Source organism: Manis pentadactyla, chromosome 12, assembly GCF_030020395.1.
Source record: "Manis pentadactyla isolate mManPen7 chromosome 12, mManPen7.hap1, whole genome shotgun sequence".
NCBI classification, from domain to species: domain Eukaryota; kingdom Metazoa; phylum Chordata; class Mammalia; order Pholidota; family Manidae; genus Manis; species Manis pentadactyla.
Window position 1 is genome coordinate 4015772 of NC_080030.1, and position 18695 is coordinate 4034466.

Here is an 18695-nt window from a genome sequence, read left to right on the forward strand (position 1 = left end):
TCTTTGGCTATGAATGCGTCTAAGTCCCTTCCTGCTTTATGTATGACTGGCCCATGTTGAGTATGCCACAAACACTGAAGGAAAGTTTCTGCCCACTCAGTTAGTGATCGCGAGGGGCAGAGATAAAATGAGTTGCAGATGCTGACGAGGCTGCCTTTCTCTGCCTTGTCTACAAGGATTCACAGACACATCCTGGCTGAACCCTGTTACCTGGACCCTCGATACTGTGGCTCATGGACCAGCAGCATCTGAATGATCCAGAAGCTTGCTAGAAACGCAAAGTCCCAGACCCCTCCCAGAACCACTGAATAAGACCCTGCATTTTGACCAGATCCCCTGGAGATCCCCAGCACATTAAATTTTGACAAGCATTGATCCAGAGCAGAGGTTGGCAAACGTTTTTTGTACAGGGCCAGAGAGTAAATGCTTTTGGCTTTGTGCTCAGACAGCTGTGGTTGCATCTACTCCACTCTGTCTCTGCAGCGTGAAAGAAGCCATAGACAATATGTAAGCAAATGGATGTAGTTATATTCCAATAAAACTTTATTTCCCAAAACTGGTGTGGCCAGATTGGGCCTATGGGCCATAGTTTGCTGATGGTGTATACCCAGGAGTGGAATTGTGGGTCCTAGGGGTGCTTGTCTTCAAACTTGATATTGCCAAGGTGTTCTGCAGAGTGGTATCTCCTACTTGCAGACTGCTGCATGGAAAGGAAGTTTGTGTTCTACTAATATTTGGTTCTGGTGGGCTGCTTGGTTTTTGCCAATCTGGTGGGTATGAAATTGTTTTAGCCCACATCCCTCTGTTGAATGTCTTTGCCAAAATCTGTTGGCCACTTGGGTTTCCTCTTCTATGAATTGCCTGTTGGGACATTTATCTTTTTCTTATTGATTTCTCAAAGCTCTTTATATATTCTAGATATACATCCTTTGTCACATATGAAAATCACAGACTTCTCCTGTGACTTGTCTTCTTATTTTATTCCTAGAGTATTTCATTCCAACAAAAGTTACAAATTCAATGTAGTCAAACTTATCAATCTTTTCTAGTCTGTACATTTTTGTCTTAAGAATCCTCCCATGTCTCAAGGTCATAAAGATAATCTCTTAAATGTTCCTATAAACATTTTCAAGTTTTGCTTTTCACATTTAGGTATTTAACCCAGCCTCTTTCTTTCTTCCATTGTGTTGCATAAGTGCCATTACTTAATATTTCTTGATTTAAAAAATCACCTAGAGGTGCTTGTTTACAGATCTCTTGAATCTAACTTTCTAGGAGACAGGCCTTGGAATCTGTACTTTTTACTAGCAGCCAGATGATTCTTATAATCAGACCAGTTTTGGGAAAGCTGACTTAGTGTGAGAAGATGAATTTGGGCTGGGAAAGACCAGCATCCTATCCTGGCTGGGTGGGCTCATTCATATTACTGAGCTTCCCTTGCTTATCTGTAAATGGAGATTCTAAATGAGCTCCTCCAGCAGGGACTTGTGAAGATTAAATGAGAAGAACTACATAAATGGCTTGGCACAGGGCTTTTGCCTAGGAACTAGATTGTTTTATCCTCATGGAGAATGTAACTAATTTCCAATTTCCCTTTTTGCATTGGCCACCAGGGGACTCAGGGCTAAACTTAGGGCTCAACCATAATAACTGTTTGTTTATACATTAATTTAAAGCATTTATTTACTCACTTGTGAAACACTTGTTTACTCACTCTCTCACTTGTGTGTTGACCACATAGCACATTCCAGGCATGGGAGAGATCAGTGAACACAACAGATGTGGTTCCTGACTCCGTGGTGCCGGCAGCCTCGTGGGGGAGACAGATAAAAAAATAAACAAGGAAAGGAAGATCCATGGCAGTTAAGTATCATGGGGAAAAGAAAAAGAGGTAGGGGGCTTGGGAGATGTAGCAGTGGGTGGGGAATAATAATTGAAATAGAGAGGTTGGGAAGGGCCTTGCTGAGAAGGTGACATTCGAGCAGAGACTTAAGAAGCCATACATGTATTGGAGGAAGGTTGCTCCCTAGGCAGAGGGCACAGCCTGTGCAAAGGCCCTGGGGCAGGACTTTGCCTTGTGAGTAAGAGGAACAGCAAAGAGTCCCATGTGTCTGGAGCAGAGTGGAGGAGGCGGAGAGGGAGGTGAGGACAGGGAGGGGAGAGGGCAGGTCATGCAGGGCCTGTGGGTCGTGGCTTCCTCTGTAGTGAGATGGGGGTGCTGGGGAGTTTCTGAGCATATTTCTGCTATAACTGTTCTTCTACTCCTCCATCCTGTGGTGTGTGAGGCTGAGTGAAGATAAATAAACCTGCCATATAAGTGCAGGGGAGCTGGCTCATTGTCTGAGAGAGGGGGTGACTGACTGCAGTGATGCTGCACCTCATCAGCCCACAGCAGTCATGTGACCCTTTCCCTCAGAGCCAGTAGCGCTTCCCATCCCTGTTTCTGGCCCTTTCTGCCAGGAGGGGCAGTGCAGGTAAAGCTGTTCCATGAGGCGGATTCATGGGAGGGAAATGAGCGTGTTTCTCTTTTCTTCTTTATAAAGCTGCCTTCCACTAAATAACCATTTTGGACAAGTGTGGGAGAGTGGGCTGTCAGGCGCACATGGTGGACGCCGGAAGGACAAAGGCCAGAGGAGGAAGCGACTAGAAATAGTCAAGGCTGGGAAGCTGGAAGAGCAGGAGATAATCTGGATGTAAGGGGGCTCCACCCAGCCCCAGTGGGGAGGACACCCATGCAAGACCAGGGGTAGGAAGAAGGTAGAGTTTTACACCTGCCCCACAATAACTGTGACCCCATAGGGTCTGCTACCCAGAATAAGGGGTTTATTTCCTGGTGTCTTGGCCTCAGCCAGTACCCTGAATTTTGTCTCACCCTTTGCAAAAGGCTTATTATTATTATCATTACTAACAGATGGGGAAGTTGAGGCTCAGAGAAGCTACCCACCCTTCCTAACATTGCACAGCTGGGGGAGAATGGGCTGCCTCTCCCTCATCACCGCCGGCGTCATCTGCCAACTCTCTCTTCCTTGACGTCCTTTTTTGCCTCATGTCCCGGCCCTTGCTGTTCCCTAAGCCACAATGCGTTTCCCTGTATCTTTAAATGATTCCTTTTCCATCATCAGGTCTGGGCTCCAGGGCTGCTTTCTCAGGGACGGGTTTCCTGAATACTTCCAATATGTGTGTTGACTCTATACACATTAGGTGTTCAATAAATATATGTTGAATGAGTAAACAATTTGGACAGGAGAAGTTGATTCTCCTAGGAACAACTTTGGGTGCAGATAGATCCTGGGTCACCGGGTTTGACGGTCTGTTGCTGCCCCGGGGATAAAGGCACCACAGAGGCACAGGGCACCTGTCTGCTGTGCTCACTGCAGGAGCCCCAACTTGGGACAGGACCTGCCACACAGTGGGTGCACGATAAATACTGTTGAAGTGAATCCAAGGTTTGACAAGGACTCAGGCGTCACGTTAGGGGCCCTTTGGAGCCCGTGCTTTGGAGGAGATGGACACCCTCTGAGGGCAGAAACAGATGGTCAGGATTATGTCAGAGGTGCCTGAGGGTGGAGGGCTGGTGAGCAGGGATTGGGGAAGTCAGAGAAGGCCTCTGGGAGGAGGTGACATTTGAACTGAGATTGGAAAGCAAGAGTTTCCACAAGAAGCCATCCTTAAAGGCCACATGTGGCATGGTTTCTCAATCATTTAAAGATACAGGGAAAGGCATTGTGGCTGAGAAATATTTGAAACAGACAAATTCACGGGACAGAGAGCAGGGTGGTGACTGCTGGGACCAGGGTAGGGGGTCGGGAGTGACCGGTCTTGGGGTCGGGGTTTCCCTTTGGGGTCATGGAAAGGTTTTGGAGCTAGATGGGGGTGGTGTTTGCACAAAAGCCACTAAGTGCATTTTTGAACTGTTTGCTTTAAAATGTAAATTTTATGTTATGTGAATGTCACCTCAATTAAAACAGGAAAAGGGGGTGCCATGCATGGAGGACAGATGGGCGGCTGAGGGCAGAGGGGGTGTGGAAGGAGGTGGCCCAGGTGGGTCCCAGCCTGGACACATGGCCCCCAGAGAGCAGGGGCAGGGGACTCTGCCGCCCTGGCTTTGTGGGCTGTGTGTGTGTTGGGGTGGGGGGCAGATGACTACATGTGCGTGTGTGTGCATGCACACACACACACACACACACACACACTCCTGAGTGAGCATGTGTGATGAGACCCATGTGCACATGTATGTGTGCCCGTGGCCTGAGCATGCATGTGTGTGCTAGAGCCTGGGTGTGTGAGCTCATCCCCCCATATGCGGTCCCCCCATGCCTTGTTGGGAGGGCTGAAGGCTCAAAGACACGGGGGATCGGAGGACAAGGAGGCCCCCGCCATTAGGCCACGGCTGTCGGGGCAGAGGTCTGAGCTGGGCCCCCAGCGCCCCTCACTCCCTGCTACTGCCAGGCCCTGGGGGTGGCCCCAGTCCCCCTGCCTCCATCATACTGTAAATTCTGAGAACTCTTGTCAGCGGTTCGGCCTGGCCCCTTCCCTGGCCCCCAGCAGGGCTGTCCTGGCCGCTGCCTTCCTGTCTTGGGGCCTGGCTCAGGGGCCAGAAGCGGTGCAGGCTAGGAACTGCCCCCCTCCCAGCCCTGGTCCCCGGACAGAGGGGAGAGGGCTCTGCACAGCTTCTGGGGCCTTCGTGTGCGTCTCTGGGCCTCAGTTTCCCCTTCTGTAGAATAGAGATAAAACAGTTCCTGCCTCGGAGGGGGAAGCGAAGGAGGTAACACCTCCCAGGGGCCACGCAGCGTCCGGCATTTAGGAAGGACACGATGCGCGCCAGGTGCCGTTATCACCCACGCCCTGCTTCCTGCTTCCTGCTCCCCCTCGCTCCGCCTTCCGCACCCGTACTTCGCTGGTCCCCCGCCCAGAAGCCCCGGCCCCACCCCCTCTTCAAACCCAGGGATTTTCAGTCTCGGTTCCTGAGGAAACGGGACAGCAGCAGGGCCAGCCGGGTCTGGGAGGCGGGGACCCTGAGTCCGAATCCTGCCTCTGCCATAGACATGCTGGACGGCCCTGGAAGGGTCACTAAGCAGCTCTGTGCCTCAATTTCCCCAGTCAGGGGCCTAGAGGAAGAAGGGGAGGAACTTATTCAAGCTTAACAAGCATTTTGTTCTGATTGCTCAGTGGGGACGAGCCGTCCAGCTAATCACGTAGGAGGCAAAGAACGGGAATTCGGAGGGTCTGCATCTGGTGTTGTCGGAGGTAAACAAGGAAATCTGTGTTAGGATTCTGCGGACAGGCAGAATCACTGGGATGTATGTATGCACGTGTCATCTATCAATCATCTGTCACCTATCTATAGTTCTCTCTACTGCTCTCTCTCTATAACTATTAAATATATATGTCATATAATATAAATATATAGATATATATCTTAAATTATTATATTATAAATATGTAATCTAGTATCTATAGCTCTATAGAGATGTATCTCTATAGCATCCTATATCTATAGAGTCTATATATTATATATCTCTAGATGAAGATAGAGAACTATTAATATCTATCTAAAAACCTGCCTGTCTATCTAGATATATATCAATAGCCTGGCATATATATTGGTTACGAGGATTTGGTTCATGTGATTTTGGAGGCTGCCACGTCCCGAGATCTGCAGGGTGAGTCTAGAGGCCCAAGGCCCAGGAGGAGCTGATGGGTCAGCTCAAGCCCAAGGGCCAGATCGAGGGCTGTCGTTCAGAGGAGGGTCAGGGTTTTGGTTCTGGCCAGGCCTTTGACTGATCGGGGGAGGCCCACCCACCGTCGGGAGGGCAATCTGCTTTACTCAGTCCGCGGATTCAAATGTTGACCCCATCCCAAGATACCCTCACAGACACACCCAGAATACTGTTTGACCAAGCCTCTGGGCGCCCCGTGGTCCAGGTAAGCTGGCACAGAAAATTACCCGTCACAGTGGCGCCTGTGAGTCTCAGGCAAGTCACAGGGAGGGTGGTTTTGTGCAGCAAACAGTTCCCTGGGGCACAAAGGGTCGGGGGTGTCTGCAGCTTCACTGTTTCCTGCCCCGTGGGCCACTGTGTTCCTCAAACCTGACAAGCTGGTCCTGCTGCCCGGCCTCTGCCCTGTGGCTCCCCCGGCCCAGGGTGTCCCTCCCCCATGTTCTCTGATCCCCAGTCACACCACCTGTTTAATTTTCTCAAGGGCATTTCTCACCATCTGAATTCTTACCTCTTTTCATGCGTGTTGTCTGACTGTTGCGTGTTCCCCCTCCCTGACTGTTTCTCCTGCTGGGTGGCAAGCTCTGAAATCATCAATAAGTGAGAGTTGGTTGAGGACCTAGTAGGTGCCAGTTCCCAGATGGGGCGGCTGGATACCTCCTGGAAGTCACAGTCTTCTCGGGGAGGCTGACTTGGGTGGGGTCCTCCATGCAGAAAGAATGTTAGGTTGGGCTGAGTCCAGGTGCTGGTGGGCCTGACCCACCTGGGTGATCACACAGGGCTTCCCAGAGGTCAGATGTGGAGTGGGGAAAGGCATTTATAGGCAAAGACGGGGTGGGGGGGACAGAGGGAGGGAACAGCTCGTGCAAAGGTCCTGAGGTGGGAGGGACAGTGCCGAGTTCAAGGAAAGGGAAGAGGCTGTGGGCATAGAGAGCAGAGGGCAAGGGGAGGCCACAGGGGGCTAGCAGGGCTTCAGTGCAGCCAGCATCAGAGGGATTCTGGGAGACTCGATGAGCCCCTGATCTTGAACCCTATCCTCCAGCCCAGCCCTGCCTCCCTTTTCTTCCCCACGTGTGGCAGCCACCTCTGTGCATGAACAGTTTCAGGAGGCCCCAGGTGACAGCGAAGAGTGAGGGTCTAGGAGTGTGTGTGTGTGTGTGTGAATGATCTGCTACAACCGGAATCCTTGTCTGTGTGGACTTAGACCTTCCCTCCCCAGGTCGGGCTTAAAGCCAAGGTGCTGGCCCCACCCCTCTTGCTCCTGGGGCAGTGGGCCTGGCATCTGCAGGTGCCCTGCTCTGGGTGGGGGCCGTGGGGACCGCGATTTCTTGGTTTCTGTAGGAAGCAGGCCCTGAGGCTTTGCCTTTTGACAAGCCCCTCCATTGGTCTCCCGTTCCTGGGCCAGCCTCACGCAAACAGTCTGTCAGAGACTCACTACCTGCCTCCCAGTGCCTTGGTCCAGGGGGCTGGCAAGGCATGTGAGGTGTCCCCTGAGCAAAATTTAAGGGGATACCCCAAATCTCAGTAATCAAAGTAAATTGTATTTCCTTTTTCAATTGAAATATGCTTGCCATATAACACTGTGTCCATTTAAGGTGTGCCACTGGTAACGATGATACATTTCTACATTGTAGCATGACTGCCACTGTAGCTAGTGATATTTAGCACCTCTATCCTGTTTCATAATCATCAATTATCATTTCTTTTCAGTGGCTGGAATCATCTGACGATACAATACAATATTGGTGTCTATATTCCCTATACCATGCCTCAGATCTTGAGGGCTTATAAAATGAATTACATTTCAATGCACTGTTATTGATCAAGATTGTCTCATCTAAAAACATGCAATCCACCCTTGGAAAATGTATAACCTGGTGGCAGGTGGGAAATTGGTAAGGTTGAGCCACTACCACCTCTAATTTCACAAGTTCCATCGTCCCCAAAGAAGCCACACTCATGGGCAGGCACTCCCCACCCCGTCCTCCCCCAGCCCCTGGCGTCCATGACATATATTCAAAAATCAAATGAATGCAAAAAAACAAAAACAAAAACAAAACCCATTGAACAAGCTGTTGTGTTTTAAAACAAAGATGCTCTGACATGTTTTGGCTCTGCAGCCTGCTCCTCACCTGTATCTCCACTGGGCTTGCGAATTGCTGGGAGAGAGGAGCTCACCTCGGTCCCCAAAAGATGGGCGGTCTGGACCTGTGGTCCATCTCTCTGCTCAAACCCTGCGAGGAGGGTGTCCAGGCCCTTGGTGGCCAGCTGGCTGGCTGGGGGACTCTGGCCAAAACAGTAGCCTTGTCACTATCTATGTAGCACTTACTGTATACTAAGCTTGCAAAATCCATTTTATGCATTACTCAAAATGGTTTTAAGAAATTACTTCTATGCATTTGCATGCAGTTTATTGTAAAACATTCAAACAATACATTAATATACAGAGTACATGTGACGGCCCCCTTTCCCCTGTGACCCGCCACAGTCCCGAAGGCAAGGGCAGTCTGAGATGTGTCCTTCCATACTCCTGTATGTCCTGCGTTATACTTCATCCTCAAGAGCACCCCTGAAATGAGTACTGATACCACCCTCATTTTACAGGTGTGTTGAGTGAGGCTCAAAGAGGGCAGGTTACTTGTCTAAGGTCACAAAGCAAGTGAAGAGGCACGACTCGAATCCATGACTGTCTGACTTCAGTGCTGAGGAAAAGAGGAAGCGAGGCCCCAGCATAGGGGGATACCTCTGAACTCAGCCATAGTTGTGGCCCGTTCATTCAGTCATTCAACAAGCATTTTTTGGGCATGAGTGTGTGCTTGGTGAATGGTACACATGGGGCCCCTGCCTTCCCAGAACTGATGGCCAAAGTGGGAGTCAGCATCCATTAACGAAGAATCAAACAGAAGTGAGATGATCGCAGCCAGGGAGAGAGGAAAGAAAATGCAGCTCCCTGAGGGACACCACCAGGTTTCTTATAAAATCTGGAGATACTCTATGCATTTCCAAGGAAGTATCTCCATACTGGTTTACTCCTGTTTTTCCATAATAAAAACAGGACCTTTTTTTTTTTTACCAGTTAAAATAATCTTGGCGATTATTCCACGGCAGTGAGCACAGCTTGCTGCTTCCTTTTTCACAGTCGCATAGTATTCTGCTGCATTTGCACACAGTTTATTGATCCCGTTCCCGTGGAAAGTCTCGGAACGTTAGAAACATGATGTTTCTGATGTTTGCCACCATAAACTGCCACCATGGTAATGGATATCTGCATTTACGTCACTTTGCATATGAATGATTGTATCTGAAGGAGAAATTCCTGGAAATGCAATATAGCTGGGTCAGGAGATATGTTTTAAGTAGATACTGCAACTTGCCCTGCATAAGGGTTGTACTAGTTTCCTTTCTTGTTATCAAGGTAAGAGAGTTCCAGTTTCCCCATGTCTCATCAACATGGGGTGTTATCAAACCCCTTGATCTTTGCCAGTCTGATAGGTTAAACTGGTATCACAGTACAGATTTAATGCTCATTTCCCTAATGAGGTTGACTGTCTTGCCCTGTGTCTAAGAACCATTTGTCTTTCATTCTCTGGGAACTCAAGGCACATATCCTTTGCTAACTTTTCTGTGCACTGTTGTAGTATTTCTTATTTTTTTCCCCAAAGCTCTTTATATAGGATGGGCATTATCCTTTTGTATTATAAGTTATAGTTTTCTCTATGTGTCATTTTTTAATGATTTATGTTATTTAATTAAAAATATTGTCATTTATCCTGACTTTGTTCAGAGTAATTTTTACTTTGCAGAGTGTTTTTGTTTTTGGAGGTTTACATGAAGTCAACTGTTTTAATCGTTCCTCTTATGGTATCTGGGCTTTGTGCCATCCTGGGGAAGGTAGTTATTTTTGATAGGGTGCAGGTGGGAAGAAATATTTTGAGTACAGGTATAGCAAGTGCAAAGGTGCCAAGGTGGGACGGGGGCTTGGCATGCATATTAGTCAGGTTTTCCAGAGAAACAACCATTGAGATGCTCGGGGTCCCTGCTCCTCATTTTGTTCCTGTAGCACCTAGTGGGAGAGGAAGGTGCACAGCAAGCCAGGATGGAGCCCCTGATTCAGAGAGACTCCAGGGGTGCGTGTGGGCAGGGGCTTGGGGATCAGGGTCTCTGGTGCTCCTAGTGTTCTGGGTGGCAGTGGTGGGGGTGGGGACAGGAAGAGTTGGCTGAGGCTTACTAGACTCCTGGAAGGAGGTGAGACTTCTAACAGTATGCTTGAGGTAGTGAGCTCCCCATCCACTGGAGTGTGCAAATGGAAGGGACACTGCAAATGAAAGATGGCAGAGGAAATTTCTTCCCCAGGGAAGTTTTGGAGTTGGAAGACCTTAATCTGGTCTAAATGAGAGTCCACCCGGCCATCCAGGGCTGGCAGGGATCCTGCGTCCTCACTTCTCTAGCCTCAGACTCAGCCTGGCCCACACCTCCTCTGAGTGTGGGGCTGGCAGCGCCCCGACACGGCGGTGTGGGGTGAGTCTCACTCCAGTCCCTAGATAACTGGTCTGCTGCCAGCCACTGTGGTTCGGAAAGGGAGGCCACTCCCAGCGCCTTGAGCTTGGAGCCGCTGCCCCCTGGTGGGCAGAATAAGTTCCCCTAAGCTCGCCTGTCCCATCCTGGGGGTTCTTGCCCATTCTACAGATCGGTTGCCTGCCTGGTGGGCAGATGAGGAAGAGGGGCCCAACCCTGCATGTCTGTGATCTGGAGACCTTGGCCTGACTGTGGCGCCACCTGCTGGCGAGGGATAGGACTGGAGCACCTGCCCAGTCCCCAGCCCCTGGACACAGTGGGACACGGGGTGGGGATAGCCAGGCCCCACTGTCTGATGGCAGAGGCAGGGGAGGGTGGGATAGTCTCCGCGCTCCACAAATGAAGGAGCTTCCACTCTGGAAAATTTCTGCACAAGAACAGTGCTGGCAGGTGAGCCAGAGAGAAGCACATCAAAACCCCAGACAGAGACGCGGAAAGATTCCGAGAATGAAATGGATTGGCTGATTTTGCCGACTGAGCGAGAAGGGGACCCGGTGTGGATATGGCTAAGCCCTGGCAGCTGCCGCTAATTTTGATAAGCTGGGGGGACGTTTTCCCAGGGGCAGGCTGGGGTCCTGACCTTCCTGGGGCTGGACGGTGTGAAGGTAGAGGGTCCTGCCTCCAGCAGGGGCCCAGGTGGAGGGAGAAGGGACCAGATGGGAAAATGCCCAGCCTCCCGGACCTGAGAGGCAGGTGGGAGAGGCTGGAGGGGGCACCCTCAAGGCAGGTGGCAGAGAAGGTCCTGGGGTGGCGGCACCGGAATAGGCTGAGGTCTGGGGAGGTGGAATAAGGGAGATGGGCATGGATGGTCCAGTACAGGTGGCCTCAAGGGACAGGCACGGGGGGTGGGAGGGAGCCAGGGTCCACGTGGATGCCCACTCCGCCCCTCGGGGATCTGCCTGGGGTGGGGGTGGGGCACAGTGGACTGGGCAGCCCTCGGGATCATCGCTGCCTGTTGGGGGTTTCCGTGGGATGCGCCCCAGTCGGTGCTCATGCGGGTAGGTTCCAGGAAGTCTGAAAACCTCAGTGTGAGGGGTCCTGGGGGTTCATCCCAGGCCAGTCCTGGGAGAGTGTCTTTGGAGAGGGTCTGTGGGGAGGGGGCTGGGGAGTCGGGGCACAGAGGAGGGCCTGGGGAATTAGTGGGGGTCATCAAGTCTTCCCAGGAGGATTTGCAGGGCTGAGGAAATGGGGTCAGGAGGGGGTCCTGCAAGACCAGGAAGGAGTATTTCTGCGGAGACGCAGAGCAGGGGGGAAGCTGGGAGCTGGGGTTTGGGCTTGGTGGTGTTAGGGGGTGCGGGGGTGGGGGGTGGTGGGAGAGCCTGGATGGAAGGAAGGAGCGGGGGCGGGGGAACAAGTGCAGGGGAAAGGGCAGAATTTGGGGGGATGGGCTTTGGACACTGGGGATCCTTTAGTGGGCCATTGTGGGGCAGACCCTGGAGGGTCAGAACTGGTCTTTGTGCTGGGTGTGGGGGTTCAGCACTTTTGGGGGTGCTCAGAATATCGGGACATAGGAGGACTTGGATAATCAGACTGGGGGGGCACCGAGGGAGTGGATTTGGGGTGCTCGGAGCCGGGGACGTCGCGGGAGGCAGTTCTGGGTGGGGTGTGTCTGAGGGGGTCAGAACCTGGGGCGAGTCTGGGCGGAGCGGCCGGGGGTCCCTGGGAGGAAGGCAGGACAGCGCCCAGCGGGGAGGAAGCTTTATTGCCCGCCCCGCCCGCGTCAGGAGCATTGGCGGTACACGACGTGGGGACCCCGCTCCTCGTACTGCTCGCGCGGGACCCAGCAGGACTGGAAGGCGCGCAGCGAGGCCAGGATGGAGCCGCCGGTCCACACCGAGAAGCTCCTGCTGGGCTGCGCGGTCACCACCACGCGGGGCTCCGGCGGCAGCTCTCGCAGCAGCTCGGCTCGGAAGCGGCCCTCGAACCCCGCGAAGAGCGAGGAGCCCCCGCAGAGCAGCACGTTCCGGGCCACGTCCGCCCGCACCTCCGGGGGCGCCTTGTGCAGACTCCGCGCGGCCATGGCGGGGACACCCACCGGCGACAGCCCTGGGGTCTCCGGGGGCGCGAAGAGCAGCTCGGGGCACCGGAACAGCTCCTCGCCCAGCGTGACCGTCCGTCCGTCCGGCAGCCTCAGGGTCTGCCGGTCCTCCTGCTCCGGCCGCGCCAGGTCCTCGCGGACGTCGGCGGCCACGTAGCAGCAGCGCCGCTTAATACTCTCCGCCAAGTCCAGGTCCGGCTGCTGCCCCAGCGGCCAGCCCGCGCGGCGCAGCGCCTCCTCCAGGAAGGCCGTCAGGTGGCTGCCCGCCAGGTCCAGGCGCTCCAGGGCGTGCGGCAGGTTGTAGCCCTGGAAGACGGGCACCGTGTAGGTGACCCCGTGGCCCGTGTCCACCACCAGCCCGCTGACCCGCCCGTGCGCGTAGGCGGACAACACGGACTGGGAAGCCACGTACATGGCCGGGCAGCGCAGCGACTCGAAGGCCACCTCCGCCAGCTTCTCGCGGTTGGTGGCGGGGCTAAAGGGCGGGTCGGAGAAAAGCAGCGGGTGGTCCCGGGTGGCCACGCGCAGGTCGTGTTCCAGCATGTGTCGCCAGATGAGCTCGGCTGCCTCCCAGTCCACCACGATGCCATTGCGTACGGGCTGCACCAGCGTCAGCTCCGGGCGTGAGCGTGCGGCCTCGCCGAGGAATGTCTCTAGCACCGGCTGCCCCCCGGTGGCAGACTTCTTGGGCTGGCAGCCCACGATGGTGGCCATGGTGTAGGTGGGCAGGGTCTGCCCCGCGAAGCCCACCTTACAGCTGCCTGTGCCCATGTCGATGACCACCGCCCTGTTCTTTTGTGGCAGTCTGTCGCTCGCCGTGCTGGGGGGCTTCTGCTGCACGGTCTGGTTCACCAGGACTGGCCTGAGGCTCAGGCCAGGCTTGGGGGCCTTTGGGGAGCGCAGGGGGTCCTGGGGGTTGAAGTGACTTGCATCCATGGCTGCAGCGGCCGGGTGGGCTGCTTGGCGAGGCTGACCACTTTCCTCTGGGGTGTGGGGAGAAAAGGCTGAGGACAAGGTGGGGGGGGGTGGGGGCAGGTAGAGGCAGGGAGGGTGGGGCAGGGTCTGTGACATCATCTTGCTTGCTGCCCCCTTCAGGAGACTTCACAATTCAGGGGTCGGGTGGGGAACCCGGTTCACCCTCCCTGCCCCTCCCTGCCCCTCTCTGCCCCAGAAAGCTCCCAGGGTCCCCATCTATTCTGGATTCCCCCCAAAGTTTGGAGAAAGAAGAGCACAGTGGACCCCCAGCTCCCCGATCCAGAACCCAGAAAAACCCTGGAATTCTCTTACTGCCTTGTCTTGAGGTTAAAGCATCAAAACTATATATGTATGGGAGAGCTGGTCACTGGCCTCCTCAGAATATTAAGATAGCAATCCTTAGAATACTAATCAGAAGGTGGCTCACGAGGGTGGCTTTCTGGTTTCCTAAAGGAAACATAAGTCAGCCCAGGGTGGGGCGCAACGAGAGGCACTGACACCCCCATATAAGTTCCTTGACTCTTCTATTCTTCCCACTGCCTGGAAGAGCCTCCCTGACCCCTTCCTGCTGAGCAGAAATTTGCCTCTTCAAATCTCAGTGGGACACCACCTCCTCCTGGAAGACTGCTCTGATTTTCCCATCCTTTCTCTACTACAGGATGGTGGTGGTGGGTGTCTGCTTCTCTCTGGGGACTTCCTCTGGTCCCCTTGGTGGAGAGAGGAGCAAAAAGGGGCTTTCAGTCTAGACTAAAAGGGGGTGCATTTCAGAGGAAGGGATTGTCTCAGTAAGGACAGAAGGCTCCAAAGGATCAAGAGAGTTGCTTTGAAACCTGTTTTTGGCAGTGTTAGGTGTTCACCTGTTAGTTAAAACAACTGAAGCTAGAGACGCTTAATTTTCTAGTTGTGTTTAGATTTGTAACTGGCCAAAGAGTGAGGTTGAGTTTCTATTAAATGAATCAGCAATGTAATTATGTTTGTGTGTGGTCTAATACATGCTTTTGGAAACATTTCACTCAACTATTTATGGAGAGTGCATGCACTCCTGGCCTCCTTTATTGAGATGTAAGTGACATATAACACTGTGTGAATTTAAGATTATATATAAGGTGTTGATTTGATACACTTGCTTCAAAGCCCCAGAGGTAGTTTGCTTTCCAAGTGGTCTTTAATTAAGGTATATGGTACATGCAAAGGTAATTTATAAAATTTGTACCAAAAAAGAAATGGATTTCCAATATCCTTGAGTTTTGAATAACCTTGACAACAATTGGTATAAGAACACCAGGAAAACGATTTTTGTCCCATTTCACAGGCACATCTAGATAGAATTATTCTATGTATCCTGGTAGCTAATGGAATCCAATGGGTATTAAAAAGAAAGAAGAACTTTTTATGATAATGTTAAGATTTGCACCTGGGTCCAAAGACTGGAGGAAAAGTAGAAATTCTGTGATTGCTTTTTGGGTAGATTCTCCCAAGCATTTAACTTAGAGATGATTCCATTTCTATAAAAACTCTTCTCAATTTATTCGTGAAGCTAATGTTATTACTTGACATCAAACCTATTAAAGACATTAGAAGAGAAGAAAACCCCTAATAAAGATAGACACAATAATTCATAACAGAATTTTAGCAAACCAGATCCCGTAATATCTAAAAAGGATCATGCATTGTGACCCAGTGAGCATTTATCCCATTAATTCCAGATTTTTGTAACATTTGAACAGCAATCAATGTAACTCACCCTTTTAGCAAACTAAGAAAAATCCTATGATCATCCCAGTAGATGTATAAAAAACTCTTTAGAAAATCCCAAATGCCTTACTGAACAGACCCTTAACAAATTAAGACAGAAGGGAAATTCCTCAACGTGATAAAGAGTATCTACAAAAACCCTACATTATACTGATGGGCGAAGAGGGAATGCCTTTCCCTTAAGGCCCAATGATACAGGGACAGCCATTCTCAATCTTCATTATCCACATTTGCTGTAAATTCCATAAAGTGAAGTAAAAGGAGAAAAATAAGTGAATGTAATCCAGATTGGAACAGAATAAGTAAATTGCATTTACTCATAGAGGAGAAAATCACCTATGTAGAAAATCAGATGAAAATACACACATGAAAAAAGCACAACTAATAAGTGAGTTGAGCAAAATTGCACGATGCCAGAGCAACACAGAAAAACCACTTGCATTTCTGTAAACTGGCAAATAATCCCTATACAATGAAATGTAAAATGAAGTAAAGTTATTATTTTTAAGTTTGGTGGTACATTTACTTTACTTATGATTCGATTAAATATTACATTACTTAACTTATTACATTTTTAAGTGAGAATTTAATTATTCTCTTTAAAATTGAATACAAATATGAGACATTTGCAGATACACTGATAAAAGGTGGGAAAGTCTTGCAACACTGAAAAGCACAAAATAATGCCTAAAGTAATTAAGGAAGACTTTAAGATGTAGACATATATTTTATTTACGTTTTTGCAGGTTCAACATTGTTAAGATGTCAATGCTTCCCAAAGATATTTATTAAATTCATTGTAATTCCGATCACAATCATGGTATTTGTTTCTTGGCATAAACTGCACTGCCCATTCTAAAATCAATGTAAGAATGCAAGGGACCTAGAAGAGAAAATTGTTTCAAATTGAACAACGAATTTAGAGCAATAACCTTGCAAACAATAAGGGTTTTCAAGTCATTTTATGCAAATAGAGGAATAAAGGTTTGTTTTCATAGAGTTAAACAAACGCATCAGTGAAAGAATGCAGTACAGAGAGAGATCACACTACTGGAATTCAACAAAGCTGAAAGTGTAGATTTGTGGACAAGGAAGGCTTTTCAACAACAGTGCTGGGACAGTTGATACTGATGTGTAAAAAAATTAACTTTAATTCACAACTTGCAGTGTATACAAATATTAATGCAAAATTTCTAATAGACCTAACCAGAAATATCAAATATCAAATGACTAGAAGAAAGCATAGCAGAAAGACTGTGGATTATGCAAAGGTTTCTTTGATACCACACCAAAAACGCAACTCAAAAAGAAAGAAAGAAAGAAAGATAACTTGGACTTCCTGAAAATTAAGAATTTCTACCCTTTGAAAGACACTCTTAAGAGAACAAAAAACTAGTCACATACTGGAAGTAAATATCTGCAACTCATATATCTGATAAATAATTCCTTGTACCCAGAAGACATAAAGAACCCTCAAAACTTAATAATAAGAAAATAAATGATCAGTTTTTTTAAATGGGCAAAATATTTGAACTGAAACTTCACCAAAGAGAATACACAGATTTGGTAAAGCACATGAAAAATTGTTCAGCATCTTTTCACAGCTGAAAGGCAGATTAAAAGCAGTGTTTAATTATATATTTGAATTATAATCATTTACTAAATCTAATTATAAACCATTATACATTTACTGAATGAATAAAATTTTAAAAGACTGACCATATTATTCAGCTCTTCTTGAAGACACAGGGGAACTAATCTTAGGTGCCCTGCTGAGGTACCTCTTCTTGGAAAAATATTTTGGCAATTTCTTCAAAGTTAAATATGTACCTACCATATGATCGAAACATTACATTCTTGGGTATTTATCCAAAATGAATGAAAGCATATGAACAGACTTATAGATAAATGTTTATAGCAACTTTATGTGTAATAATAAAAAAACCCTGGAAACAACCCAGATATCTGCCAATAGATGAATTGGGTGAACAAACTGTTGTATTTTCATTCAATGGAATACTGTTCAGTAATTAACATGAATTAACTTTTGATACATGCAACGATATGGATATGTCTTATAGTTACTGCATCAAATAAAGGAAGCCAGACAAAAATGTGTACATACAATAGGATTCTAGAAGTTCCAATTAATCTATAGTGTCAGGAATGTTTGTTTTTTGGTAATGGGGGGCCATAGACGGGGCACAGGAAACAATTAGGGTGGATGAAAATGATAATTTCATATCATGTTTAATTTCATGATTGTATCTGCATTGTGCTTCTGGCTTCATGGGTGTGTAAGTACCTCAATTTGAATTGCATACTTAATAATGTGCAGCTTTCTTTATGTTACTTATGCCCCGATAAAACTATTAAAAAACTCCACATGTGCTGATAGTTTATATCATATTGTTCAGGCTGGTGGATCTCAGAAACCCGTGAGTAGTCACAGGTGCACATCTCAATAATGCCTTTCTCAGTAATGAGAACCTAGACTGAACCTTTTTGTCCTGACTTGACCTCAGGTCAAGGGTATCAGTGTCTCAGGATGCTTGCATGGCCCACACTCTGGTCACTAAGAGAGGACTGGGGTTCCAGCAATAGGACCTGGAGGTGATTTTTCTGCCCCTCTTTGATCCTTCAGGGAATGACCATGGTATCAGATCAAAGGAAAGACCGAGAGAAGGGAGGGTGGTCCGTGAAGGAAGCTGATTTCTGTCTTTTCTCTCTCTCAAAGGATTTGGGAAGAAAAAGGGAAAATTAAAGTAATAGAAGAATAAAGAAGAGACAGAGCATTCAGAATTCATCCGTCTTTTCTGCTATTGCTATGCATGCACACGTTCGAGAACTCCCAAGAGAGGGTTCAACACAAACAGGAAGTCACACATATACATACACTCATAACCCTGACATACCTACGACTGAGAACTTATATATAACAACACTTTCTGGTTGAGTTTGGTTTGGGTTGAGCAGAAAGCCAAGCTAGTGTGTTTCTGGAATCCTGAACAAGATGTAGAAGGAGGTCAAAAACTGAGTCTATGCTGGGTCCCTATCCCTGTGTACACCGGTCTTTAGGAACACTTTTGAAAAATCCATATTGCACAGAATGAATAAAGGTGGCAGATTCAGAAGCACATAGATCAGAGAGAATAAAATGGCAGGGTTTGCCCCAAAGAGCAAAATATTCTTGCCTCTCCGGTGAGCCAGGGAGATGCAGGAGGTGGAGGAGACCGCAGATGCAGTTCTAAGCAGGGAATGTTTCTCCCTGTGAGGGGTGCAGCATATACCCACGGTTGTTCTGCCCTCATCCTGAGGGAACAGGGGGGCATGTGCCCGGCTGATGCCCAGGATCAGGGCACAGCTGGGAGCAGTGGTAAATAGAAAAGTGTACTTATAATGGGAGTCACAGCGCTGAGACTTGATGCTCTATGACACCGGGATCAAAGCAACCTTCAGGTTTCCCTTCTTTTCCCCAGTTGGGTCCTCCTCAGAGCTCTGGGGATCCCTCTGCACCTGCCCTTCTCTGTGTTCACACTGGGGAAAAATATTTGGAAAAATATGTTTTGATCCTCGTCTCCCCTGGCATCTAGGAGTTCCTCAGGTTCTGTGCCCAGCTAGGCTCCAGAGCCCAC

At 49.1% G+C, this 18695-nt stretch overlaps 1 protein-coding gene across 1 annotated transcript; it reads right to left on the reverse strand.

Annotated features, from left to right (window-relative positions):
* Positions 1–12006: 12006 nt before the first annotated feature.
* On the reverse strand, positions 12007–13266 carry ACTL9 (actin like 9). Its single transcript, XM_036890710.2, has one exon. The coding sequence runs from the start codon at positions 13264–13266 to the stop codon at positions 12013–12015; it is 1254 nt and encodes a 417-aa protein (XP_036746605.2). The 3' UTR covers positions 12007–12012.
* Positions 13267–18695: the final 5429 nt, after the last annotated feature.

Bases quoted from the DNA above. Each gene is read 5' to 3' on its own strand.
- ACTL9 (XM_036890710.2), bottom strand. From the start codon at position 13,266: ATGGATGCAAGTCACTTCAACCCCCAGGACCCCCTGCGCTCCCCAAAG.